The sequence below is a fragment of the Malaclemys terrapin genome, chromosome 5 (genome assembly GCF_027887155.1).
Source record: "Malaclemys terrapin pileata isolate rMalTer1 chromosome 5, rMalTer1.hap1, whole genome shotgun sequence".
Taxonomy (NCBI): domain Eukaryota; kingdom Metazoa; phylum Chordata; order Testudines; family Emydidae; genus Malaclemys; species Malaclemys terrapin.
In genome coordinates this window covers 15,548,399-15,575,387 of record NC_071509.1, presented here as the reverse complement: position 1 = coordinate 15,575,387, position 26,989 = coordinate 15,548,399, and the positions used below count along the sequence as shown (strand labels likewise).

Here is a 26,989-nt window from a genome sequence, read left to right as displayed (position 1 = left end):
CTGGGGCAGGTTGGTTGCACCGATTAGCCACTGGCCCACATTGTTGGGGAGTGTGTCACAGCAGCAGAACAGCTGTGGGAACGCCAAGGAAGCTGTGCTGGAGGTGCTCTCCCTGAGCTCCCCAGTGCACAGGGAGAGTCTCACTACACTTCCTAAGGGGGCGCAGCAGGCTCCCTGACTGTGCATCCAGCCAGCTCTGTTCTCCAGTGCACAGGTGTGGTGGGGCCATAGCCCACGAGGTATCCGTAGGGGCACAAGCCACAAGCAGTCCCTGTGCTCAGGAGAGCACAAGCACTGGTATATGAGGGAGAAACTCCCCCTGAAGTCTCCACCTCCACGTACAATCTGGCTCATTATGAATGAGCTGCTCACTCTAGTGCTTTTTGTGGCTTCACAGGAGTGGCAAAAATTACAGCCTGAGCTCTGTTGGAGGCTGGTTTATGGCCATTGTGCCACTCCTGCTCCGTCCCCTCACCACTTGGGAGTGGGATAGGCTGGCGTGCAGCTCCCCGGGCGTGAGGATGTTGGCGTGCAGGCCTCACACACTTGAGGAAAAGAAGCCGGACCCCTCACAGATCTGTGTGTGTGTCACACACACTGGCCTCAGACCCAGCCACGCTCTCTGGGAAGGAGGCTGCCCATGGCGCTTCTTCTCTTCAAGGCCTTTCTTATGTGAGCAGCCGCCCCCCTCTCACAGCCCCCCGGCTGTCATTTTGGATCTCCGCCATGTCATGTTATTTCAAACCCTGGTGCAGAAATGCTTCACTCTCCACGCAGGGGCTTTCATGTGTAACCTAATGAACCGGAGCAACTCCAGCACTGAATGTACTACCAGCGACAGCTGGGGCGGTTAGAGTCACATGCTAGCCCATTCCATAGGTTTCCGTGTGTAAATTGCTGGGTATTTCCTTGATCATCTCCTGAAACCAGAGGCCTCCTATCTAGTAAAAACAATCACACTCCCAGAGAGATAATTAACCCGTTCAGCACCACGCACTGGGAGCGCTCGAAACCATGAGCCACTGTCCTGGAGACAAATGCCAATAGGACCACAGGGTGCTTTCATTATGGATGTGGAGTGTCTGTCTATGAGCCACAGAAGTGGTTAACATCCAGCAGTGAAATGGGTCTAAATGGTTATCTTTTAACAAGGCAATAATTTACTCCATGCACATGAACTGAAGCCCATGTAAGGGTAGATTTTCGCTGGATGGGATTTCTACACTAGCATTAGCACTTCACAGTGCCGGTCCAGAACAGGCACGTTCACTAATACTTTTTGTACTGACTGATGAGTCACATCACTGACTTTAAATCTTGGAACTTCATGTGTAACAGCCCATACCTGCCCTCTGCTTGCAATAGGGTTTGTTTCCCCACCTAGTCCCTGCACAGGGACAATATTGTAAAACAGGGTCGGCATTTTCCTCACTACAGTCAGGTCAACAACAGCTCAGTTTGCTTTCACTCTATCTCATCCCTCAAGAACTTTTGTTTGGAGTCCTGTGTTCACCCCTCTGACAATCCCTCTCTGAGACATGGCAATCTACAGGTAAAATAATACTTTTTCAGGCATTTCCCCCCTTTTTCTTTTAGAAGGTTAAGTGATTATTGTGGCCTCAAAAGCTGCTCCATCCTGTGTGTGATACACTGAAACCAGATCCCATTTACACAGTCCTGAAAGGTTTCCTTGACAAAAGCTTGAATTGGGCAAGTTCAGAGCGGCCAGTTGACAAAAGGAGAGAGAGAGAGAGAGACGCACACACAGAGAAGAAAGAGCGAGACAGAGCGAGTGTGAGGGAGTGAGAGGCCGGGAGCACTGTGAGTTTGCATTTACTAAATGGCATCCAAAATCTGTATCATCTACTGAAGATTTGCTTGCTGAACTGCTAGAGGATCCTTTTGCAGTGTGAGGGAGACCCTGGCGCATGCCTATCTGGAATGCACCAGGTTGCAGCCCCTTTTCCGGCTCCTCCAGAACCTTTTGTTGAGGTTCTGTCTGCACTTTTCCCCACACCTCTTCATATTCGCACACCCTGTTTGTGGCCCCATGAAGGCAAGACTTCCTCATCAACCTCCTCCTGGCACTGGCCAAAGTGGCCATCTACAACACCAGGAGGAGGATGCTGGATGGGGAGGTGCTCTGTTCTGTTCCTCCCTTGTCTCACGTATCATGTTCCTCTGAGCGGCGTCCGCTGGCTCCCTAGACAGCTCTGAGGAGCAGCGGATGCTATCCGGGGTTCTCTGCTCGGTGTCCCCTTCTGGATCCCTAGTTTTGAACCTATGATCCCCTCTCCCAACCCTGTTATTCCTTAGTTGTCCCCCATCATCAGTTGAGTCCCGGGTTCAGTAGCTCCTCCCCAAGGGTTGGGGGAGGGGCCTTTAGAGCCAGAGGACCCCATTACAGAGTGCCTCTATGTTATTTAGACTTTGCATGACAGTTCTCCCACACACCTTTCGGAGTTTGCTTTGTAAACTCCAAGAGCTGCACTTTGCTACAGTATAAACTATGCCATATGCAAGCGTGAGGGAAACACAAACTGACTGTGTCAAAGGGACAGTATGTGCAGGTCTCCTGCTCTAACGCTGTTTATTACAAAGATTTATTCGGTGTAATTAAAATTAAATAATTAATGGCAAAATGTCAAGCAAAAACTTGGTAGGAAGCAGTTTGACAGATTCCTTTCCTTGAGGAATATCTCACAGATGGATGGATAAATCTCAGAGGTGCCTGTAGCATCCCCTTAACAGATGAGAGTTAACGCAGTGGTTGCAGAAATGTCCAATTTATCGTGATTGTCCACAATTACCTCTAGAGGGCACTTCTGCCACAGAGCTCAACTTCTGGCTCATGCCCCTTACGGGATTGAGGTCTGAAGACAGGTCTGCATTTGCTTTTTTTCATGTGATATGTGCAAAAGCTGTCCTGTGAGATTTCTAGAAGTGTGGAATAGCTGAATCTTCCCTCCTTTCTCTATAAAAATCTGCCATCTTCTCTCAAAATTACATCCCTCTTCATCAGCTTCCCAGGACAAAACAAGCACTGGCTCCTGGATCCTGTCTGCAGTCCTATGCAAAAGAGATGCTAGCACTGTCCACATAATAATGTAATTAACTGCCCAGTGTTTATGTGCTTCACTGCTCTCTCCTGGTAAGAATCGGAACTACAATACAATGGTATCATATACCCTCTACTGCCAACAGCTGGAGGAGATTATCCTTAGCTCAGGGGTAGGAGCCTGTCCTTTTGAAGCAGAATGAACTCCATCCTCACTGTTGCCATGAGTTACCAGCTGGCCATGTTTCACAACATGGTGGCTTCCCTGAAGTTGGTAGTCATGCATTTGTTACATTATTATATTTGGAATTTCCTATTTTGATGACAGCTTAGAGCTGCCCTGTTTGGGCAAGGGTAAATTCTTGAATAGGGCTCTTTAGACTGGATGAAATCTCTCAGAAATAGGTTTAGGAACACGGTGAAAAATCACCAACCAAACTAAAAATATAAAAAAGGGATGAGCTGTAGCTGGGCCATAAAAGCAGAAATGAGATATGGCGCCTGACACCTCTGGGTTATCAGTTCAAATTCCTGCCCATGCCAGTAGTGGCCAAAACTTGTTCTGTTTCTCCACAAAAAGTGTGTGGAGAATGGCTTGAACCAAACCCTGGGTCAGGACACTCGCAAACCCTGGAGCAGTTCAGAACCTTGTTTCGAAGCTGGATGTAGTAGCTTCTGCTAAGCCTATGACAAGATGAACAAAATCCCTAAGTGAACCTGCCCCCCCACCCCAACAAACATAGCTATGCTGGCAAAAATCACTGTGTAGACACAGCTTATACAGGCAAAAAAAGTCCTCTTGCCAGTACCCTTCCATCAATCAGGGAGATGGTTCAACTGTATACTGGCGGAAGGAGTTCTTTTGCCAATCAACTGCATCTCCACTTGAGGGCTTTGTACTTGGTGATTTTCAGAAGAGCTCACCTAACTTTGCTCTTGTTGAAGCCAGATCTCTCATTTGACTTCAGTGGGAGCAGAGGTAGGCTCAGTGCTTTTGGAAATCCCATTATACATTTCAATATGGTTTTTAATGGAGAATTTATGCCCAGTCATAATAAGGCTACCCATGGAAAGGAAAGCCACTGCCCCTGGAAACAAGTACAAGAAAGCACGATGCTAGGATATAGCAGACACTCAAGTGTGGATCACCAGCTACACTTCCTGGGGCAGGAGGACACTTAATAAAGGAAGGGATCAGTTCAGATTGATGCATTCAACTGAGATTCTATTTGACATTTGACCATCCACAGATACAAATTGATCTGATCACTGAATTCCTCTCAGGCTGCCTTTTCCATTCCTTCAGTGCAATGCGACATCGAGACGGACTGCGATGGATATGGCGATGGATATGAACAGGGATGTGTGGGAAGCCAAAATATAATATATATCTGTCCCTTGTGACAGTGTACCCCATAAGGCTTTATGGGGGTGGGGGGTGTGCTTATAAATGTATGTATGACATAACTGGAATATGTTTTGTGCTGCCTGTGCCATGTAACATATCTCCGTAAAGGTTATGGTCTACTATATCTATTCATCCTATTTGTACATATATATCATTTTCTACTTGAGGTTAAGAATATGGGCTGTATGCTTGCTTGGTTTCTAAGTAGGCTTTGTGAGGCATTTGGTCAGCTTCTTTAGGAAGGAATTCGCAAGGTTAAGTACCTGATCAGGAGACACTTGGGGAACAATGCATCTTGGAATGCTCCAATCCACATAAGAAGTCTTCCTGGAGACATGCAAGATACCATGTGGACAATGGCTTCGGCCTGTAAAGACTGAGTCATGCAGGGACATGTGACTTGCCCAGGTGACTCCAGAACTCCATCTTGGAGCTGGACTTTGCATAGGAGGGAGGAGGGGGGTCTCCACCCACAAGAGAGAGTCTATTTAAACCCGTGGGAGACCCCTCCATTTTGTCTTCAGCTGGCTAAAGAAGGAGCCTCTCCACCCCCCCAGGATACTTGAAGGAAACTGAAACAAATGACAGTAACTATAGGGGGTATGAGTGATTGCTGGACCTAGGCTAAAAGGAGATTAGCCTGTAAAAGGGAGCATTCTGGAACTGGTGAGGAACTTATCTGTATTTAGTTTGATTAGACATAGATTTGCGCATTTTATTTTATTTTACTTGGTGACTTACTTTATTCTGTCTGTTACTACTTGGAACCACTTAAATCCTATTTTCTGTATTTAATAAAATCACTTTTTATTTAGTAATTTACTCAGGCCTGGTCTACACTACGGGTTTAGGTCGACTTTAGCAGCGTTAAACCGAATTAAGCCTGGACACGTCCACACAACGAGGCCCTTTCTTTCGAATTAAAGGGCCCTTTAAACCGGTTTCTTTACACCACCTCCGACGAGGGGATTAGCGATAAAACCGGCCTTTGCGGGTCGGAATTGGGATAGTGTGGACGGAATTCGATGTTATTGGCCTCCGGGAGCTATCCCACAGTGCTTCATTGTGACCGCTCTGGACAGCGCTCTCAACTCAGATGCACTGACCAGGTAGACAGGAAAAGACCCGCGAAGGTTTGAATTTCATTTCCTGTTTGCCCAGCGTGGAGAGCACAGGTGACCACGCAGAGCTCATCAGCACAGGTAACCGTCATGGAGTCCTCCCAGGATCGCAAAAGAGCTCCAGCATGGACCGAACGGGAGGTACGAGATCTGCTCGCCATATGGGGAGATGAAGCAGTGATAGCTGAACTCCGTAGCAGTAAAAGAAATGGAAAAGTATTAGAAAAGATCTCCAAGGCCATGAAGGACCGAGGCCATAACAGGGACACACAGCAGTGCCGCGTGAAAATTAAGGAGCTAAGGCAAGCCTACCACAAAGCCAGAGAAGCAAACGGAAGGTCCGGGGCAGAGCCGCAAACTTGCCGCTACTACGCGGAGCTGCATGCGATCCTAGGGGGTGCAGCCACCACTACCCCAACCGTGTGCTATGACTCTCTCACTGGAGAAACACACAGGGAAGACGGTTCGGGGAACGAGGAAGATGACGATGGAGGTACTGTAGGTAGCTCACAGCAGCAAGGAAGCGGAGAAACCGGTTTCCCCAACAGCCAGGATATGTTTGTGACCCTGGACCTGGAACCAGTAACCCCCGAACTCACCCAAGACCCTCAGGGCACACAGGAGACCTCTGGTGAGTGTAACTTTGTAAATATTTGTAAACATTACAAAAAAAAGCAAGCAAGTCTGTTAACGTGTATGGGGATGGAGCGGAAATCCTCCAGGGACATCTCCAGAAAGCTCTCCTGGTTGAAATGGGGTGATTTTATTAAGGGGGACATTCAGAGGCGCCCGTTCCTGCTCTTCTGACCAGAAATGTTCCCCGCTGTTAACCACGCGGTGGGGGGGAGGGGTGAAGTGATCATCCCAGAGAATCGTGTGTGTGTGTGTGTGGGGGGGTGGTTTACTTGTGTTTGTGCCGCATGTTAACCGGGAAACCGCAGCCCCCTCCTTTTACATTGAAACCCCATTTTAAATGGACAACCCAATTCATCCTTGATATGGGAAATGCGCTGCTGTTTGCAACCTTTCCCGCATGTTAAGAAGGTTAAAAAAGCCAAAACACTGTAGCCTACGATGGCTGCCTGCAAGCCGAAATATGCGACCTTGTAATGAAAGAGTGTACCCATTGTTCCCTAAAATGTGTCTTTTTTAACCACCTCTCCCTTCTCCTCCACCAGCTGCAAATGTTTCTCCTTCGCAGAGGCTCGTGAACATTAGAAAGAGAAAACGTAAGACGAGGGACGAGATGTTCACGGAGCTGCAGATGTCCGCCCAGGCTGATAGAGCACAGCAGAATGCGTGGAGGCAGTCAATGACGGAGATGAGAAAAGCCCAATATGAACGAGAGGAGAGGTGGCGGGCTGAATCGCGGGAAGAACAGAGCAAGTGGCGGGCTGAAGACGATAGGTGGCGTCAGCTTGCAGACAGACGGCAAGAGGCAATGCTCCGTCTGCTGGAGCATCAAAGTGATATGCTCGAGCGTATGGTTGAGTTGCAGGAAAGGCAGCAGGAGCAGAGACCGCCGCTACAGCCCCTGTGTAACCAACAGCCCTCCTCCCCAAGTTCCATAGCCTCCTCACCCAGACGCCCAAGAACACGGTGGGGGGGCCTCCGTCCACCCAGTCACTCCACCCCAGATGATCGCCAAAGCATCAGAAGGCTGGCCTTCAATAAGAGTTAAAGTTTTAAAATGCAGTGTCTCCTTTTCCATCCCTCCTCCCCCACCCATCCCAGGCTACCTTGGCAATTATCCCCCTACCTCTGTAAGGAACTAATAAAGAATGCATGAATGTGAAAAAACAATGACTTTATTGCCTCTGCAAGGGGGAGGGGAGGGTGGGGTGGGGTGGTTGGTTTACAGGGAAGTAGAGTGAACCGGGTCGGGGGGGGGGGGGGGTTGCAGGGTTCATCAAGGAGAAACAAACAGAAGTTTCACACAGTAGCCTGGCCAGTCACAAAACTCGTTTTCAAAGCTTCTCTGATGCGCACCGCGCCCTGCTGTGCTCCTCTAACCGCCCTGGTGTCTGGCTGCGCGTAATCAGCGGCCAGGCGAGTTGCCTCAACCTCCCACCCCGCCATAAAGGTCTCCCCCTTACTCTCACAGATATTGTGGAGCGCACAGCAAGCAGCAATAACAATAGGGATATTCTTTTCGCTGAGGTCTGAGCGAGTCAGTAAGCTGCGCCAGCGCGCTTTTAAACGTCCAAATGCACATTCCACCACCATTCGGCACTTGCTCAGCCTGTAGTTGAACAGGTCCTGACTCCTGTCCAGGCTGCCTGTGTACGGCTTCATGAGCCATGGCATTAAGGGGTAGGCTGGGTCCCCAAGGATCACGATAGGCATTTCAACATCCCCAACGGTCACTTTCTGGTCCGGGAAGAAAGTCCCTTCCTCCAGCTTTCGAAACAGAGCAGAGTTCCTGAAGACGCGAGCATCATGTACCTTTCCCGGCCATCCCACGTTGATGTTGGTGAAACGTCCCTTGTGATCCACCAGGGCTTGCAGCAGCATTGAAAAGTACCCCTTGCGGTTTACGTAGTCGGTGGCTTGGTGCTCCGGTGACAAGATAGGGATATGGGTTCCGTCTATGGCCCCGCCACAGTTTGGGAATCCCATTTCAGCAAAACCATCCACTATTGACTGCACGTTGCCCAGAGTCACTACCCTTGCTATCACCAGGTCTTTCATTGCCCTGGCAAATTGGATCACAGCAGCCCCCACCATAGATTTGCCCACTCCAAATTGATTCCCGACTGACCGGTAGCTGTCTGGCGTTGCAAGCTTCCACAGGGCTATCGCCACTCGCTTCTCAACTGTGAGGGCTGCTCTCATCTTGGTATTCTGGCGCTTCAGGGCAGGGGAAAGCAAGTCACAAAGTTCCATGAAAGTGGCCTTACGCATGCGAAAGTTTCGCAGCCACTGGGAATCGTCCCATACCTGCAGCACGATGCGATCCCACCAGTCTGTGCTTGTTTCCCGGGCCCAGAATCGGCGTTCCACGGTATCAATCTGCCCCAGTGACACCATGATTTCCACATTGCTGGGGCCTGTGCCTTGTGAGAGGTCTATGGCCATGTCAATTTCCTCATCACTCTCGTCGCCGTGCTGCAATCGCCTCCTCGCCTGGTCCGGGTTTCGCCTTGGCATGTTCTGGCTCTGCATATACTCCAGGACAATGCGCGTGGTGTTCATAGTGCTCATAATTGCCGCGGTGATCTGAGCGGGCTCCATGATCCCAGTGCTAGCTATGGCGCCTGGTCAGAAAAAAGGCGCGAAAGTAGTATCTGATGGACCAGGAGAAGGAGGGCGGGAGGGAGGGAGGGAGGGAGGGCCGAGTGACGACATGGCGTACAGGTACAGGAACAGGGAGAAACACAAACAACTGTCACACAGAATGGTCCCCCCAAAGATTAAACTGGAAACCCTGGGCTTAGCAGGCCGTTGATTTCACGGAGGAAGGGGAAGCAAATGAACACAGAACAAATCTATTTTTTACATCTTAAGGTGGCAGCCGACGCTGCAGCATGAGTGACAGCCATACCAGTACGATGATGATGGGTACCAATCATAATATACCATCATCTGCCAAAAGGCAAGGGGCTGCTGCTGTGTAGCAATGCAGCCCCACGTCTGCCAGCCCCACGTCCGCCAGCACCCAGCATCGCCCTCGGCCTCTTCTGGGTGCTTAGCAGACAATATTGGGCAATTGGCAGAAAATAGTATATTATGACTGGTAACCGTCATCATCGAGACAGTAGCATGTCTGCCCAGGTGGCCATGATTGACAGCCACTCCAGTACGATGACGACGGGTACCAGTCATAATATACCATCGCCTGGAAGGGGCTGGTGCAATGCAGCCCTACGGCTGCCAGCCCCACAGCTATCACTCATGCTACACCATCTACCGCCAAAAGGCAGTTAGCAGCTGCTGCTGTGTAGCAATGCAGTCCCACGTCTGCCGGCACCCAGAGGACATATGGTGACGGTGAGCTCAGCTGTGCTGAGCGGGCTCCATGTTGTCTGCACAGGTAACCCAGGTAACCCAGGTAAAAAGGCGCGAATCTATTGTCTGCCGTTGCTGTGACGGGGGAGGGAGGGGCCTGACGACATGTACCCAGAACCGCCCGCGACACTGTTTTGCATCATCCGGGCATTGGGATCTCAACCCAGAATTCAAAGAAAAGGCGCGAACCGCTTCTCGGCTCTCTGAGCTGTGGCGCAAACGTAGTATCTGACGGCCTAGGGGAAGGAGGGAGGGGGACCGAGTGACGACATGGCGTACAGGCACAGGGAATTAAAATAAAGAACGGTGGCTGTGCATCAGGGAGAGACACAAACAACTGTCACAGACTGGTCCCCCCCAAAGATTAAACTGAAAACCCTGGGTTTAGCAGGCCGTTGATTTGACGGAGGGAGGGGGAAGCAAATGAATACAGAGAAAATCTATTTTTTACATCTTAAGACGACGGTGCAGCGTGACTGATAGCCCTCGGCATCTTTCTGGGTGCTTGGCAGCAAATACGGGGCGGTGTATGACGATGGTCTTCAGGCCTATTGCACGAGCTGCTGCTCAGGGAAGACTCTGCTAATGTGCGATGACCCGACTTGTAATAGGCCGGCTAACAGTCATAATACACCATTTACTGCCAAAAGGCAAGCCCCACGGCTGCCAGCACCCAGATCGCCGATGAAGGCTACCAGTCTACTGCACCGTCTACCGCCAAAAGGCAGTTAGCAGCTGCTGCTGTGTAGCAATGCAGTCCCACGTCTGCCGGCACCAAGAGGACATATGGTGACGGTGAGCTCAGCTGTGCTGAGCGGGCTCCATGTTGTCTGCACAGGTAACCCAGGTAACCCAGGTAAAAAGGCGCGAATCTATTGTCTGCCGTTGCTGTGACGGGGGAGGGAGGGGCCTGACGACATGTACCCAGAACCGCCCGCGACACTGTTTTGCATCATCCGGGCATTGGGATCTCAACCCAGAATTCCAAGGGGCGGCGGAGACTGCGGGAACTGTGGGATAGCTGTGGGATAGCTACCCATAGTGCAATGCTCCGGAAGTCGACGCTAGCCTCGTACTGTGGACGCGGTCTGCCGACTAGAGCACCTAGAGCATTTTATTGTGTGGACATACACAATCGGCTGTATACAACCGATTTCAATAAAACCGGCTTCTATAAATTCGAACTAATTTCGTAGTGTAGACATACCCTCAGAGTATGTATTAATACCTGGGGGAGCAAACAACTGTGCATATCTCTCTATCAGTGTTATAGAGGGCGAACAATTTCTGGGTTTGCCCTGCATAAGCTTTATACAGGGTAAAACGGATTTATTTGGGTTTAGACCCCATTGGGAATTGGGCATCTGAGTGCTAAAGACAAGCACACATCTGTGAGCTGTTTTCAGGTAAACTTGCAGCTTTGGGACAAGTGATTCAGACCCTGGGTCTGTGTTGCAGCAGACAGGAGTGTCTGGCTCAGCAAGACAGGGTGCTGGAGTCCTGAGCTGCCAGGGAAAACAGGAGCAGGGGTAGTCTTTGCACATCAGGTGGCAGCTCCTAAGGGGGTTTCTGTGATCCAATCCGTCACAGTCCGCCTTTTCCATTCCTTCAGTGCAATGCGACATTGAGGCGGACTGCGATGGATATGGCAATGGATATGAACAGGGATGTGTGGGAAGCCAAAATATAATATATATCTGTCCCTTACCCCACTGCTTCCCAGAATGATCTTCATATTCGCCATTGGAGCCTTCAGACAGCGGGCTGTCCTTTCCTGAGCTGGCATCATCTGTAAAGAAAGAGAAAGAGAAGCTTTAAGAAACATCTCCTTCTACCCAGCTGCCTTTGATAGGAGGTTGCATTGCCTTTGGGAGGCACTGTGCGGCCGCAAGGCACTTGAAGTGCATTTTGCATTCACTTCCTGGTGCTTGCAGCCTGGCCAGTTTAATGAACAATTTTGCGTGCTGCTTTATGAGCTTTTCAGTAGGCTACTAACATGATGGGAGATTAATCAATGTTTCCATTAATAGCTGACAAAAGCCCTTTTGTTTATATTTACTGGTCACCGTTCCCTAGGAGGAGCTGATCCATTCTACCCTCCATGCAAATAATGATATACATCAAAATTACAGCTAATTAAACCCGGGAGGTGGGAGAGACTTATGTGATCAGTCATGCGGCGTGCAAGGAGTGGAATTCTGGCAACAGTTTTACCTTGCAGTTTCCATAAAAGATCAGGAGAGCAAGCAGGCCTATTGGGATCAAACGAACCTGGGAGAGTACTGAATGTAAAGTTTTGGTCAGGAAGGCAACAATGTTGAGTAGACAGGCTATTTTTTTTTTTTTTTTTTAACAAACTAAGAGCACTGGAATGAACTGGACTAAATTTATGATCCATCTAGTCGTGTTCCCCTATCATCATCATCTCTATTACAATAGCACCTAGAGTCCCCAGCTGAGATCTGCGCCCCCATTGTGCTAGGTGCTGCATGAATAAACAGTAGGAGAGCCCCTTCCCAGTCTAAATGGACAAGACAAAGGGTAGGAGGAAGTAAATATTCTTGTCCCCATTTGTAAAATGGGGAAACAGAGGTTCAGAGAATTACCCAAGGTCATATTATACGTCGCTGTCAGAACCAGGATTAGAACCCTTTTTTCTGGACAAAGCGATGACATCTCATTAACTATACCACAGCTTATCCCAGCCCAGACAAGTCACTCAGGCCAGAATTTTCAAACATGGGACGGACCAAGATCCCTATTCCGGCACCTACTTCAGTGGCCTTATTTTCAGAGATGCTGGAAATTAAGTCAGTGGGACTTCTAACAGGGAGCTTGGAGGGCTGGGTGGCCTACTGGTTGGAATGCTTGACTGCCGGCCCCTTGCTTCGCTGGTCAAGGTGCCTCAGTCTTTAAGGCAGTTGGGTAGAGGGATCCAGGCCCTCCCTCTCCTCCGGGTCCCAGCCCAGGGCCCTGTGTGAGTCAAACCCTGTATACACCTCCCAGCCGGGAGTCTAAATCCACTGCCCTAGGTTACTTCTTATCGCTGTCCCTTCAGTGTGGGGCATGGCCCCTACAGTCCAAGTCACTGGGGTGGCTTGTCTCCAGTAGCACTCCCTTGTGGACCTTGGGCAGAGCCCTGCCACAGTCTCAGGCTCCTCTGGGCGGGGCAGCCCTAAATTTGGCGGGGCCGGAACCACACAAGGTCTCCGTGCTTCAGTCACCCAGTCATTTCTTAGGGCGGCTGCTCCTAAGTCTCTTCCACAGTCTCCTCAGCCAAGGAGATGGTATTATTTCCTGGTGGCTGCCTTGGCTGGCAGGCTAGTGAGCCTTCCCCTCAGGTAGGTGGGCAGCAAGCTCCTGCCTCTTCGCCAGTCAGCTCCAAACTGAGCCAGGTTCTCTCCTTTTCTTCCCCCTCCAGGCCTGGCATTGGCTGCAGGTATAACAGGGCGGGGCTAGCTGGGCACAAAGGCTCTCTTTAACCCCTTCCATGCTGGTGGGCAGTTTCTCCTCTTCATCTCAGGACTGTTCCCATAATTAAAGGCTACCCAATCAGAGAGTTGCCCTCAGTCATTGTGCACCAACCTCAGTGATACGAGTGTAAATTCCACATGCAGCTCAAGAGAAATATGTGACCTTAAGGTAAGAGTATGGGAGAGACTAAAGTTTCGATTGTACAAATCCTGAAACCCACATGAAAATATCTGGAGGCTAGAAGCGAGGAAAGCCTCGTTCTAATCTCAACTGCAGAGTACAGGGGAAATAACTCAGCACATACACAAGCGTGTCCAGAAACTCTAAGAAATAATGGATCTAGTCCTTGCAGCTGTTTACCAAGGTGGATAATGCTTAAACACTACAGTGAGCTCTGGCAGAGATTTTAAGGAAGAACAACATATATTTAACCCTCACTCTCCCCGCGTGGCACTCCCCCAATTACTGCCACGTTGGAAAATTGTGTGTGTTTTTAGCACCAGGAGTTTTATGCCTGCACGTGCGTTGCTCTCATTTGCTGCTGTGTCAAACAGCATCCAAGGAAAATGCCTGAGATGCCACGCAGGGCGTCCCCCCACCCTCGCCCCAAACATATTTTTCTGTTCCATCTCTGATTCGCCCAGCAAAGTTTCCCCAGAAGTACGTGCAGCTGTCACTTAGGAGGGAAAAGAAAACTTCCAAGGCAGCAGTGCAGTGGGTTGTAACTCCAGCAGCTCACTGAAGCTGCCCCCCTCCTATCACCGAGAACACAGAAGGCTTTCACAAGGGCTGTGGCCAACTCACACCCAATCCTTCTGGAAGCAGCATGAAATGGAATTGCCTAAGGACCATAAAGGCAACATTGACTAACCCCTCTGCCCCTCAGTGAAAACATACAACACGGAGGCCTCCTCAGCTTGAATAATCAGCAGCCCATTCTACGCAGCCCCCCGAATGAATGGTAGGAAACAACCAATGCACTGCATCTTGCAAATGTAACTTTGCAACCTTTGAAAATTTAATGCAGTGAGTGTAAAAGAAAAGAAGAAGAAAACATCAGACATCAAGAAGACAAACTGGTTCCTTTCTGAATAATAATCAAATAAATTAAGCAGCAGCATTTATTTTTTTCTGTAAATATCAATATACTTGGAAATGGAATCTTGTAATTTTTTTTACCAAATAACCAGGAAATCCCTTTGCACAATCAAAAACCACTTCGAGAGTAAAAGGGGGCAGGAGGGAGAAAAGCCATGGTCAAATATGAAAGAATTGCTGCCCATTGTTCATCTGCTGAACATCTTAAAAGTGGATAAGACGTTTAAGTGGCAATGTTCTGTCAATTATATCTTAATCCTACTCAGCTTGATGTACAAAGAGCGGCATACCCACCCTTGTCTCCTGCCTCATGTTACAGTATGTCAGCTCATGTGCAACCCCCGCTCTGCTTACACACACTAACTGACTGGCATTCTCAACACCACTTGACATGCTGCCAAGCCTTTGATGTCAGCCAAATTGCTCCGAATCCGTTTGATCCTTTGAAGACGACTCTTTGCTTGTTATCCAGCCAAATCCCAAACCTGTGGAGTTACCTACAAGACCCAGGGGAAAAAATTTGAGGGAGTGCAAGGGGGGGGGTGGAGGAGGAGAGAACAGAATAAAAATGAGTTATGGTAAAGGTACTCAGCCCATAGTGTAAATATCTCTCTGGGTGGAAAAGTAAAACACCCTTGGTAAATAATTACTATATTTCACCAGGGTTTTTCAGATCCATTAAGTCTCACACTGTCTGCGTTTGTTGTGATCATTGCACATCTAAAACCAAAACTCATAGCATATTCTAAAGAAAATAAATAAAACATTTTAGACTTGAAACCTCAGATATAGTGAAGGGCTTTTTGGTTGGATGGGGGTTGTTTGTTTTTTTGACTCAACAACTTCACACTAAGTGGAGGGTCATTACAACGGGATCTGCACTCTTCAATGAAACAACCTGGGGCTCCCATGCCACTTCTCTATAAACTGCGCTAGATCTGAACTCACTATGAGTAGGTTCCTCTGGTTATGGACAGAAAACTTTCTCCAGAAAACAATCTCACTGTTCAGCCTGCTCAATTCTAGAGAGAGAGCTGAGCCATAAATCTGGTTCCAACTCAGAATTTCCTCAAAGCTCAGAGATGTTTGCTTCAGCTCAAGCCTCAAGTTTGAATCTGGAGCAGAATGTTCCCAAAAGGCAGGCGTGGTCAGATCTGTGGGATTCATTTACTCCTTGTCTCTGCTTGGTTCCTCTGGACCTGGGTATTTTAATGACACTTGTTTGTGTTCTGCCATCACTTTTATGAATTGCGCTGGTTTGAATCCGGCATTGAGTTATTATCAAGGGGCATTATGTTCAATCCAACAATCATTTTCTCTGTTCTGTAGCACCAATGTTCCTTGTGCAGCCAAGCAAGTAAATCATTCAAGACATCTGACGAATGATGCTTATTGCACGGATAGTGGACCTGAAGGAGTTGCTCGTGTGCAACTATGACCTGAATACCAGTGATGAACGAGGCAACAAAAGCAACCTAAAGATGATTTTTGGTTATATTCAAAGCTGTCAGAACGACGCAATAAATCAGATAGTTACTACCAATGAGGTGGAATGCTCTGTTCACCTCCTCTTTAAAAAACACATCTCTTTACAGCTGGAGCAGATAGCCTAGTGGTCTATGGCCTGGTCTACACGGGGGGGGGGTCAATGTAAGATACGCAACTTCAGCTACGGGAATACCATAGCTGAAGTCGACATATTTTATTCTGACTTACCTCCCGTCCTCACGGCGTAGAATCGACGGCTGCGGCTCCCCCCATCAACTCCGCTACCGCCGCTCACTCTGGTGGAGTTCCGGAGTTGACGGGGAGCGTGTTCGGGGATCGATATATCGCGTCTTAACGAGACGCGATATATCGATTCCCGATAAATCGATCGCTACCCGCCAATACGGCGGGTAGTCTGGACATATCCTATGTGCCTTATGTCTGTAACAGTAAAATTCTCTACAATTCCATGGTCAAATCCCAGCCGGGCCAGTGCTGTCTTTCAGGTAGAGGAATTGCCTACCATGCACTTTTCCTGTGTGCATGTTTTTGTGCAAGACCTTAAAAACTGAGATCTTGTCGTCATCCCCCTCCTCTCGCCACCCCCAGCAACAATGTTAAAGATCCACAATATCTGTAAGATTAATGGCAGGACCTGCACATTCTGTGATTCTGTGGCTGTGGAATTTGCCATGCAATTCACCCCTTGTGACAGAATTGTGCTATAGAATCAAAGCTCTCAAATAAATAAATAAATGAGAGAGAGAAAGAGAGAGAGAGAGAGAGAGAGAGAGAGAGATCAGATTCTCGGCTGGTGTATGTTTTAGGCCTTGTTTTTCTAACCCTCATAGTTGTGAAGATAACATTGAAAATGTGAACTGAGTGTAAAGCAATGCAGCGCTGTCTTCACAAGTCTGCAGAGAGCCCGAAATAAGAGCTCTAAGAAGTGTAACTGTCCCTGTCACCTCAGTCAGGAATCTTGGATTTTGTAATTCTATGGCCAGAGGATCTGGAATTTTTACAAGATGCAAGAAAATTCATCATTTTTGCCACGGAATTTGCCATTTTACTACAGCTGGGCTCCTGATGTTTTTATTTTCTGCCTCTCTGCCCTGCTGGGTCCTGCCTTCTGCTGCCTCTTACTCTTCAGTTTTCCTACAGGGTGAGTTAATTGGATTGCCATGTATGCTCCCTGCGCTATTCCCGAAACCAGGCAGAAGGGGTCAGGCAGCCAAAAATGGAGTCCAGCCTGCAGCCAGGGAACACAAAGAACACTGTAGGAGGCAATGCCCAGCTGAAGTTGGCTACAAGTTCCTCCTTCCTTTGGCACATATCGAGGGAAGGAGGCTCTGAACTGGAATGCCTGAACATCATCACGGTAGCCAAAGCCTAGGAGATGGGCCAGCTGGAGAGCACAGTGAAAATCCCATAATTAAAAACAATCATTGATGTATTTTCAACAATGAGCGACTGTTGCTTGGGTTTATATAGAAGAGAATGGGAATGAAGAGAATTCAGGGGAGACAGAATGGATGAATGTTGCCACATCATTTAATAGTCCTTGATGCAGAATTTGGCCCCTTGTGTTGTGGACTATACAGAGCCCTGATTGAGGGTTTGTCTTGATGCAGTGGCTGAAATTTCCCTTCCACTCAGCATTATGCATCATGTTCTGTGCATATTGTCAGCCTGGTTGCAGCCCTCCCCACTCCAGAGAGGGCTACATTTCTGCAGTGAAGGGATTTCTGTACAGTAGTTTACGTAGCACTTTGGGACCATATGGGACAAAGAGTGCCATATACAAGAAGGATATTTTATTACTGTTATTATTAATATTATTACTGTTTATTATTATAGCAGAACTGCTCCAGATCTGCCTCCTCCTCAATGTTAAAACAAATCAAAAGTTCTGAATGACAGTTGGGCTCTGAGGGAAACTGACGGAAAATATTTGCAGGCTGTTACCAAGCCAGGATCAGATTTTATTTATGCATGACTTTCTGAGAATGTGTCATATTAGCTAAAAGGGAATGGTTTGTTTTCAGGCCAACTGTAGGTTCCGATCAGTCCTTCAAAGGGTCAAAACAACGCCGCAATTTATGGAGCAAATATCTAACCGTGTTTGTCTACGACCCACAAAGTTGCTTTAATTTGTTATAATGCAAGACCAGTCCCTGCTTTGACTTGATGGGGCCAGCATTGGAGCTTTTGATGTTAGAGGCCTTGAAAGCCCCATTTCACAGATGATCCAGCTTTGCATAAATAAACAAAGTGACCTTTGAACTCAGGCCTGAGACCTGAGCACACTTCAAAGCGATGGAGGGAGGGTGTTGGGGAATGAAGTGATCAGCATGCATCATTAAGGCAGCTCCCGCTCAAGCTACAACAGTACAAGGGGGTGTAAATAAAGGGACAGCGGCAGGCGGGGAGGGAGTGAAATGAGGGGGAAACTGAAAGTGATGTAATCCAGTCAGGCTTGAACAACTATAATGAGGCCTTCCCTCGTGGAAGAATGAAAGAGATCTCCCTCAAGTCCAGTTTACAGATCCACTCCCTCATTTACCCAAATCCAAAGTGAACAGTAAACCACATTGGCATCCTGTTGTCCCCTGAAGCTGGAGAGGTCCAGTGAGAGAGCTGCACAAACAGAAATATATTTGCTTGTTTAGGGGAGGCGGTGTGGCCGTGGCAGACAGGACTGACCCCGCCTCCTGAATTAAGGCTTGTGAGTCACCTGATTGGAATTGACATGAACAAGCACTCGAAGAAGAAAAAACGGTTACTCACCTTCTCGTAACTGTTGTTCGAGATGTGTTGTTCATGTCCATTCCAATACCCACCCTTCTACCCCTCTGTTGGAGTAGCCGGCAAGAAGGAACTGACAGGGTGGCGGGTCGGTAGGGGCCTATATTGAGCACCATGATGGTGCTACTCCAGGGGGCACTCGGACTGACCCGACGGATCGCGGCACTTGGGGATCCTGGGCTGGAGCCAACGCGGACGGTGCCGTGGCCCTCAGTGCCAGAGCTGTATACATCGGTGCCGATACCGCCGATGCCGAAGTTGTCGAAGCCGGAACCGATGGTGTTGGGGCTGTCAGTGCCAAGGACATTGGTGCTGATATCGCTGGGGCTGGTGTAGCAGACGCCGGCGCCGAAGGGGTTGGGGCAGCGTCTGGGAGTGATGGAGCTACCCCCGATCCTGCCAATGACGACGGTGCCAAAGGCGGTACGGAAGTGGCCGAGGCTGCCGCTGCCGCCCTGGAATGCGGCCCTTCGCTCCACCCTTGGCCTTGGTGAAAGGCCCAGGGAGTCTAAAAGGGCCACTGTGCCAGGGGCTGCCACTGCGTGGGCCACGGTGCCAGGTAAGTGTGCCGGTCTCATGATGACTTGGACCCTCTACTTCTGCTCCTACAAGATCGATAGATGTCCAACTCCGACTACAGGGTCTCTGAAAAGGAGGACCACGGAGGAGCGGTACTGCGAGGTGCCGAGGGTCCGCGCCGAGGGCTCAGGGACTGACGAGGCTGCTGACCCTGTTCTGGTGCTGAGGAGCAGTGCACCGGGGATGGAGACCGCCGAGCCATCATTGCAGGTTTTCCCCTTGACGGTGCCGGGGGAGCAACCAGTGCCAGCAACCTCTCCCGTCTAGGCGGAGAGAACGGTGCTGTGAGCTGGAGCAGGTCCTGCACTGCCTCAGATGCCTCCGGGGTTGGCGGGAAGTAAAGTTGTCGGCTCGGCCTTGGTGAGTGAGAAGGGTCTGGACTCGACCGCCCTTCCATGGGGGCAGGAGTCGACGCGACTGTCTCTGGCAGTGAGGCCAAAGTAGTGTGGCCGGGCTTGGGTCTCAACGGCCGGTTCCTGGGGGCTAGCCAGGGGAGAACGACCCCTCTCCGGCCTCCTCTTCTTTTGCGGCACTGGTGATTGAGACCGGTGCCTGACGGTGCTGAGAGTCCTTGTCTTTACTCGGCACTGATCCCCGAGGAGGTACTTGGTGCCGGGTCTGCCGACCCGGGCTCGGACTGGGGCCAGAGCGCCACTTCCATTAGTAGGATCTTCAGGTGCTGATCTCTTTCTTTCAGTGTCCTGGGGCAAAACCCCCTGCAGATCCTACAGTGATCCTTTTGATGGCTCTCCCCCTAACACTTCAAACACAAAGTGTGAGGATCGCTTCTAGGCATACACTTGCTGCAGACCTCACAGGCTTTGAAGCCAGGAGACCGCAGCATGCCCTAGCGTTGGGATAGCGCTGAGAGGAAACCCCTCCAAAGGAAACTAAAGAACTAAGTAAAGTACCTACTAACTACTTAACACTAACTACAGAATTAATGAGAACTATATACAGACTGCCAAATGCGCTTGTCACGACAAGAGCAAGGGGAAGTTCCAGCTAACCATCACTGGCGGTAAGAAGGAACTGAAGGGGTGGCGGGTCGATAGGGCCATATATTGAGCACCATGATGGTGCCACTCCAGGGGGCACCCAGACCAACCCAACGGATACTGCTAGGGGAAAAATCTTCCAGCTGCCTTGCACACCTACGCACTCACCTAATTGGAATGCACATGAACAAGCACTCAAAGAAGAATATATTTGCTTGTTTAGGAGAGGCGGACCGTGGGCCTTAACATGAATTAGGAGAATTTTTGCTCACATGGGTGTCACCAGCCTCTTGAGGAAAGAGCGAGGGCTGGGAATGCTACACAAAATTACATCCGATACCGTAGACAGCCCCCAACTAAAACCACTCCAGCGCAACATTAAAGATCTACAACCTATCCTGGAAAACGATCCCTCACTCTCACAGACCTGTCCTCGCTTACAGACAGCTCCCCAACTTGTAGCAAATACTCACCCGCAACCATACACCACAGAACAAAAACACTAACCCAGGAACCTATACTTGCAACAAAGCCCGATGCCAACTCTGTCTACATATCTATTCAAGTGACATCATCATAGGACCTAATCACATCAGTCATTCCATCAGGGGCTCATTCACTTGCACATCTACCAATGTGATATATGCCATCATGTGCCAGCAATGCCCCTCTGTCACGTACATTGGCCAAACCGGACAGTCTCTAGGCAAAAGAATAAATGGACACAAATCTGACATCAGGAATCATAACATTCAAAAACCAGTAGGAGAACACTTCGACCGCTCTGGTCATTCAGTAACAGACTTAAAGGTGGCAATCTTGCAACAGAAAAGCTTCAAAAACAGACTCCAACGAGAAACTGCTGAACTTGAATTAATATGCAAACTAGATACCATCAACTTAGGCCTGAATAGAGACTGGGAATGGCTGAGCCATTACACACATTGAATCTATTTCCCCATGTTAAGTATCCTCACATCTTCTTGTCAAACTGTGTGAAAGGGGCCATCTTGATTATCACTACAAAAGTTTTTTTTCTCCTGCTGATAATTGCCCATCTTAATTAATTAGCCTCTTAGAGTTGGTAGGGCAACTCCCACCTTTTCATGTTCTCTGTATGTGTATATATATCTCCTTACTATATGTTCCATTCTATGCATCCGATGAAGTGGGCTGTAGCCCACGAAAGCTTATGCTCAAATAAATTTGTTAGTCTCTAAGGTGCCACAAGTACTCCTGTCCTTTTTGCGGATACAGACTAACACGGCTGCTACTCTAAAACCTGCTTAGATCCAGTGTTCATGGGAATTTTATAGAGAAAATGTGGTTTTGCCTCATTCCAAGAAAAGAAAGAGAAAATAAATAAATATTAGGCCCTATCTAGTCTATTCCAAACTAGTTCAGCCTTCTTTACATAGCAAGCCAGAGATTAATAAGAAAAATTGTGGACAGAATAGAAACAGACTTTCTGAAAATCTTTTTTGTCAGTCTATTACCACCATGATGGTGGTGCCTAGTTAGCATGGGGATTGGTGCCTGGGGGACACACAGGCAGACAGTCACAACTGTACAACACTTGGTAGCTTTTGGCACACAGAGATTAAAATGATCCTTTCCCCCAGATCTCCATAGTGTGGATTAACACTGGTTGAGTTTCATTTGGAATTTCAGATTTCAATTAACCCCAAAGGCCCAGTGACATTCATGCAAATCCACTGACACGTGATTTCCATGTGAAAACCTACATCAGCTAGTAATCTTATTGCGAGTCTCATGATAGCTGCTGTTTTCCTTAAAGCCTTAGCTCCTGGAGGCATGGGGTTATTTGAGAATCTCAGCTTTTATTTTCTTTAAAAAAAATTCTAGCCCTCATGGTTATGGAGAAGAGTCTGAAAGCTTAACCCAAATAACTGTAAAGGCTCAGCAAAAGCAGAAGCCAGATTCATGACTCTTGAGCCCTTGGGACTGGCAACACTAACATCAGCCCGGTTTGGCTTGAAACCCAAGACAGGCTTGAATCTGGATCCAGTTCTGAATTTCTTTCACCTCCAGGGATGCCTGGGTCTGAATGTGTGGTTGAGCTCCTAGTAGAGATAGAGTCAGTAACTAAGTTCTTATCTGAACTTCTCTGTGCAAGGGGTGCTCGGATACTTGGGGCCTGTCTCTGATTGGAACTCAGCCCAGTATTAAGAAACTGGTTCAAGTTTTCAGTGTCATGAAAGTTTTCCATAGCTCTTCCAACACCCCTTCGGCTTGCTCTTCCTATCCCCTAACCTGTCTACTCTATCAACAGGGATAATGTGAAGGGAAAGCAGGAAGTGACTTTAGTATGGCCTTTCTGTGTTGGGAAAGGTGCAATGTAACAAAAGGATTAGGAATAGTTAAAGAGAAAAATAAGGAAAAACCCCTTTTTCTGCCCCAGCCAAACAAAAGCCCGTAACGTGAAACAGACCAAACCTGCTCCAGGCAGCACATAGCCAAGGAGCACTACACTGTTTTTAAAGAAATAACTGAAAGGTTACTGGCAGAAAGTCTGGCAATATAATGGGCACTGAAGATATGTCTGCTTTTGATTCTGACTGTGCCAAAAATAACCATTGATACTCAAGCCCAGAATTTGCCAAAAATAAAACAACACTCTGCGTTAATGGTTTGGTTTGCATTTTAAGTGTTATCCATTTTTGTGATAATTTCTATTAAAAAAAAAACTGATTTTTCCTCTGCCACAGGCCTGGCAGGCTCCCTCAAGTCAAAATCTATTACAAAGGAAATGATTTCAACAAACCTGCCCTGTCATATTGAGAGGAGGCAGTGTGATCTAGTGATTAAAGCCCTGGACGGGGAGTCAGAACCCTGGGTTCTATTCCTGGCTAAACCAGTGACTCTCTACAGGACCTTGAGCAAGTCACTTAAACTCTTATGGCTCCTGTAAAATGGAGATGATGATGCACAGATCCATTGTGTCATCTATGGATGTAAAACTCTATATTAGTGCTGACTGTTATTACTCCACATCTCAGTATGTAGGTGAATGCAGATGCTGCTCCAGGTCCAAATACAAATGCTTCCCAATGAAGACTCCAATTTACTTCCAAGTTTCCATACCGGGAAGGGAGGAGTTTTCTCTAGTTCTGATCTATTCGCTCCAGCAATCACTAAGGAATGCTGTGGTGTATTGTTTTGGTCCTTGTTAAAAAGCTTTGGTTTGGACAAGGATTATATATTTCCTTTAAAAAATTAAATGCATAAGGTGGGGAGATGGAACACTAAGAAGGGAGAGGAAAATTTTAGGGACATCAGTAGAATAACTACATGAAAATAGGATGCAATTAGTAATATTTAGGCTGAATATATGAAAACTTCCCAACGGTGATGTCTATTAGTCTGTGGAAGTTTTCCAAGAGAAGTAAGAGAAGCCCCATTCCTTCACCTCTGGAAACATTTAAAACAGATAATGGCATAACTATAACAGTACTACAGACCCAGAAGAATTTACAAACCCAGATGCTAACAGCTGGTTCATCCAGTTATCAGAATCTGTACTAAGAACCCTGAGCTGTGGTTGGAAATAGGGTGTAACTGTACCATCAGTAAGAATTAAATATCAGACAGAAAAAGCATATACATGGAATATGAAATGGACTGATAAGTAGATCTTTTAGGGTCAAAAGCAACAGTCAATATATTATCATTACCCTCAAGCTTTCCTTCTTTGCTAATTCTAAGAACTGCATTCTCGAAGGCCTGTGCAGAGGTATTATAGTCATCAAGGGGGCCCTGCCTACAGAACAAAGGTAGGAGGTGGTGATGTAACCATTTCCTTCTGATATTCAAAACTCACCCTCAATGCCATGTTGCATGGTTTGGTTATAAATCTTGGACCAGAACCTTAGCTGGTGTAAATCAGCACATCTCCATTATATTCAATAGAGCTATGGTGATTTACGAAAGTTTAGGATCTCAGCCCATCTTTAAAACATTCCTTCCTTTTCACTCACCCTCCACAAAGCCAGGGAAAGCATCTGAAAACCCCCTTGTGAATGTTTTGTGCTTTGCACTGTTTAGGTCCTACTTCTATTCTCAAAAGCAAAGGTGTCACTATCTACAAAGCTCCACAAAGCTCGCAGAATAATCAGAGCTATGTTTCCAATCACGGCCCATCTGCCCTAACCACAACATGAACCACGGGGGCAAACAGCTGGAGCTAATCACTGTACCATCACAGCTCCCTGACAGATCCCTTAAAACAATTACTTTACAAAGGCAGTTACAGGCCTGCCTCCCTCCTTCCCAAGCCATCCTGACTCCTCCTCACAACAGGCCCTTCTGCCCATCTTCAGGTGTCTATTCCAAAGGGGAAATCAAACAGAATCCTCCTTCCTGGTGAGGTTATTTCTCTTCCTAGCATGTCACCGCACACACAGATCTCAGTGCTGAGAGCTGTACCACATCAGGAGTCAGATATTCCATTCTTGATCCAATTAACCCGTCCAGATTTTACCCAGACAGTTTTGGCTTCTGTGTCCAGGTGCCATATCGGGTTGCCAGGTGCCCGTTTTTTGTGGACATTAGCAATCCTAAATGTCAGCCTATTTTACAGATAGGGAAACTGAAGCATAAAAAGCTCAAGGGTAAAATTTTCAAAAGGACATAAGTGATTTAGGAGCCTAATTCCCATTTTCAAAAGCTCCTAAATTACTTAAGTTCCTCTGAAAAGTTTAGCCTACGTGACTTACCCCAGATCAGTGACAACAAGACTGTGGCAGAGCCAGGGATAAACGCATGAGTCCGGGCTCTCAGCCCTCTACTCTAACCACTAGTTTACATCCGTGTGAGTCCTGGCAGCTGCCATTTCCCACACAAACTAAGTTATATCTCTATCATTACCCTATATAGTAGCACCAATAAATATTTATTATTTCCTGCACCAAAGCATGAATAAGAATATCATTCACATGTGTATATAAATCTCCCTAATCATTCACTCGGCTGGAAATAGTCAGTACAAAGAAAATTCCAGCTGGATCCCAAACATAGACGTCCTATCAACAGTGCAGAAATGGTTCTTAAATGATCCTTATAATGTGATGTTGAACGAAAATATCAATCATAGTTAATACCTCAGTGTGGAAGGAACGGATACATCATGATGAGTTGGAAATTGAAATTCTGTTCTTTATGGATAGGAATATGGACTCAGCTGTTTCTTCAACAACACTACAAGAGTCTTTTATAGTGTTTTCCAGGGCTTATTCATTTCACAATCATCTTGTGGTTAAGAAGTCAGAGAGAGAAAATATAATTGCCCTAGAGAAGATAATTAAATACCTTCAGGTTAATATGTAAACTCTCAAACTAAACTAACTCTCCAGGAACTTGTTAAGGTTCAGGACTACTTTATAGCATAGAAAAGCTGAAACCTGTGTGCATTGCTTTACTTGGGGCAGAAAGGCCCCTGAAGTCACAGGAACTCTTTTCATTCACTTCAGTGAGCTTTTACAAACATGGTATAAAAAGTTGCTTAGCTGCAGGTAGCCTAATTTTCTAAAAATAGTCAAGCACAGTGGATACATTCCTTCAACTGGATTTCCCACAGGGAAGCTCAAGAAGAAACCCTGAGGTATTTATTTTTGCTTTGTTTTGAGAATTTTAAGAAATAAGAATCTAGAGGAACAGCAGAAAATATACTAGAGAATCCTGAAGTAAGTTGAGAAAAGAGAGAGAAAGAACTGATCTTTTCTTCTCTCATCAAGAGATGACAGGAGCACTAAAAAACTTTAAATGCAGGGAAGTCTACTGAAAAGGACAGGTTCTCAACCGTATTTTGGAAAACAGATCAAGCTCAGGTTGTCCAGATCTTACACCAAGTATTCAGCAAGGCACAGAAATATGCTAAAGAATCTTTCCTCTCAGATTTAAATATCGCCCTTGTATTAACTCATCTCAAAGAAGAACAAAATTCCACATCTATATAAGACCAACAGGCCAATACCCTTAATAGATGTATATTTGAAAATTTATGTAATCTGAAGAGTCAACTGCTAGCCCATTGATGATCTGAGAACCTTGTGCTAAACAATTCAAACACCTGTTGCCAGGTGGGCTTTGTAAATGACATGTAATCCACTGAAAGTGAGGTGAAGAGAAAGCATTTGAAAGGGTGGAGAGGAAATACCTATGTGCAGTCTAGAAAGCTTTTAACTTGGATCAATCCTTTATAAATAAAAGTGTTATGTAGTAATAAATTGCCTAAGGTAATTAACAACGGGCAGGTGTCATCAGCAATATCACTGGTTTGCAGAATATGGCAGGCATGTTAATGCAACTTCTGCTTTTCATACTGAACTCTTATCCACTGAAGTAGAAGGGGATGCCAGAATTAAAAGAATCTATATAAGTGGCAAGGAGCATAAGGCATTCTGGGCCAAATCCTTCAAGGTGCTGAGCACCCTCAACACCTCTTAACTTGAGGACACTTAACTTGGGAGTTGAAGTCACACAGCACCTTCCAGGAACCATTCAGCATGCATCCTTATCTGACGCAGATGACACAATGTTGTATCGTGGACAATCTATAAAATGTTCAATGAACATTGCAGATATCTTTGGAACACTGTCTGCTACAAAATAAACAGGCCTAAGGAGAGAAGCATTACCACTTTCACAATTCTGTCCAAGTACAACTCTGGACAAGTGGCAATTTTGTTGGTTCCCAAAACAAATGGAACACTTGGCACCCTACTTAAAGGGAGGATTATAGTATATTATGCTGGATAATATTGGTCTACTTGTACCCAAAATTAAACCTAACCTAATTACATGGCGCAAATTACAGCTTTCTATGTGGGGTAAAACACAAATGGTAAAAATGGTTGCTCCACAATTATCTATATATTCCCAAGCTGCCATTACAAATTTCTAAAACATACTTCAAAACAATGGCTTATATAGT

General features: G+C 47.1%; 1 protein-coding gene across 4 annotated transcripts in view; it reads right to left on the bottom strand.

Moving 5' to 3' along the window:
* The window catches only part of FGFRL1 (fibroblast growth factor receptor like 1), a 251,226-nt gene that overhangs the window by 15,681 nt on the left and 208,556 nt on the right, over window positions 1-26,989 (bottom strand). For all 4 annotated transcript variants that reach the window (XM_054029679.1, XM_054029680.1, XM_054029681.1 and 1 more), the window contains exon 4: window positions 11,304-11,384. In XM_054029679.1, coding sequence (XP_053885654.1) covers window positions 11,304-11,384 — 81 coding nt within the window. The remainder of the gene's footprint in view (window positions 1-11,303; window positions 11,385-26,989) is intronic.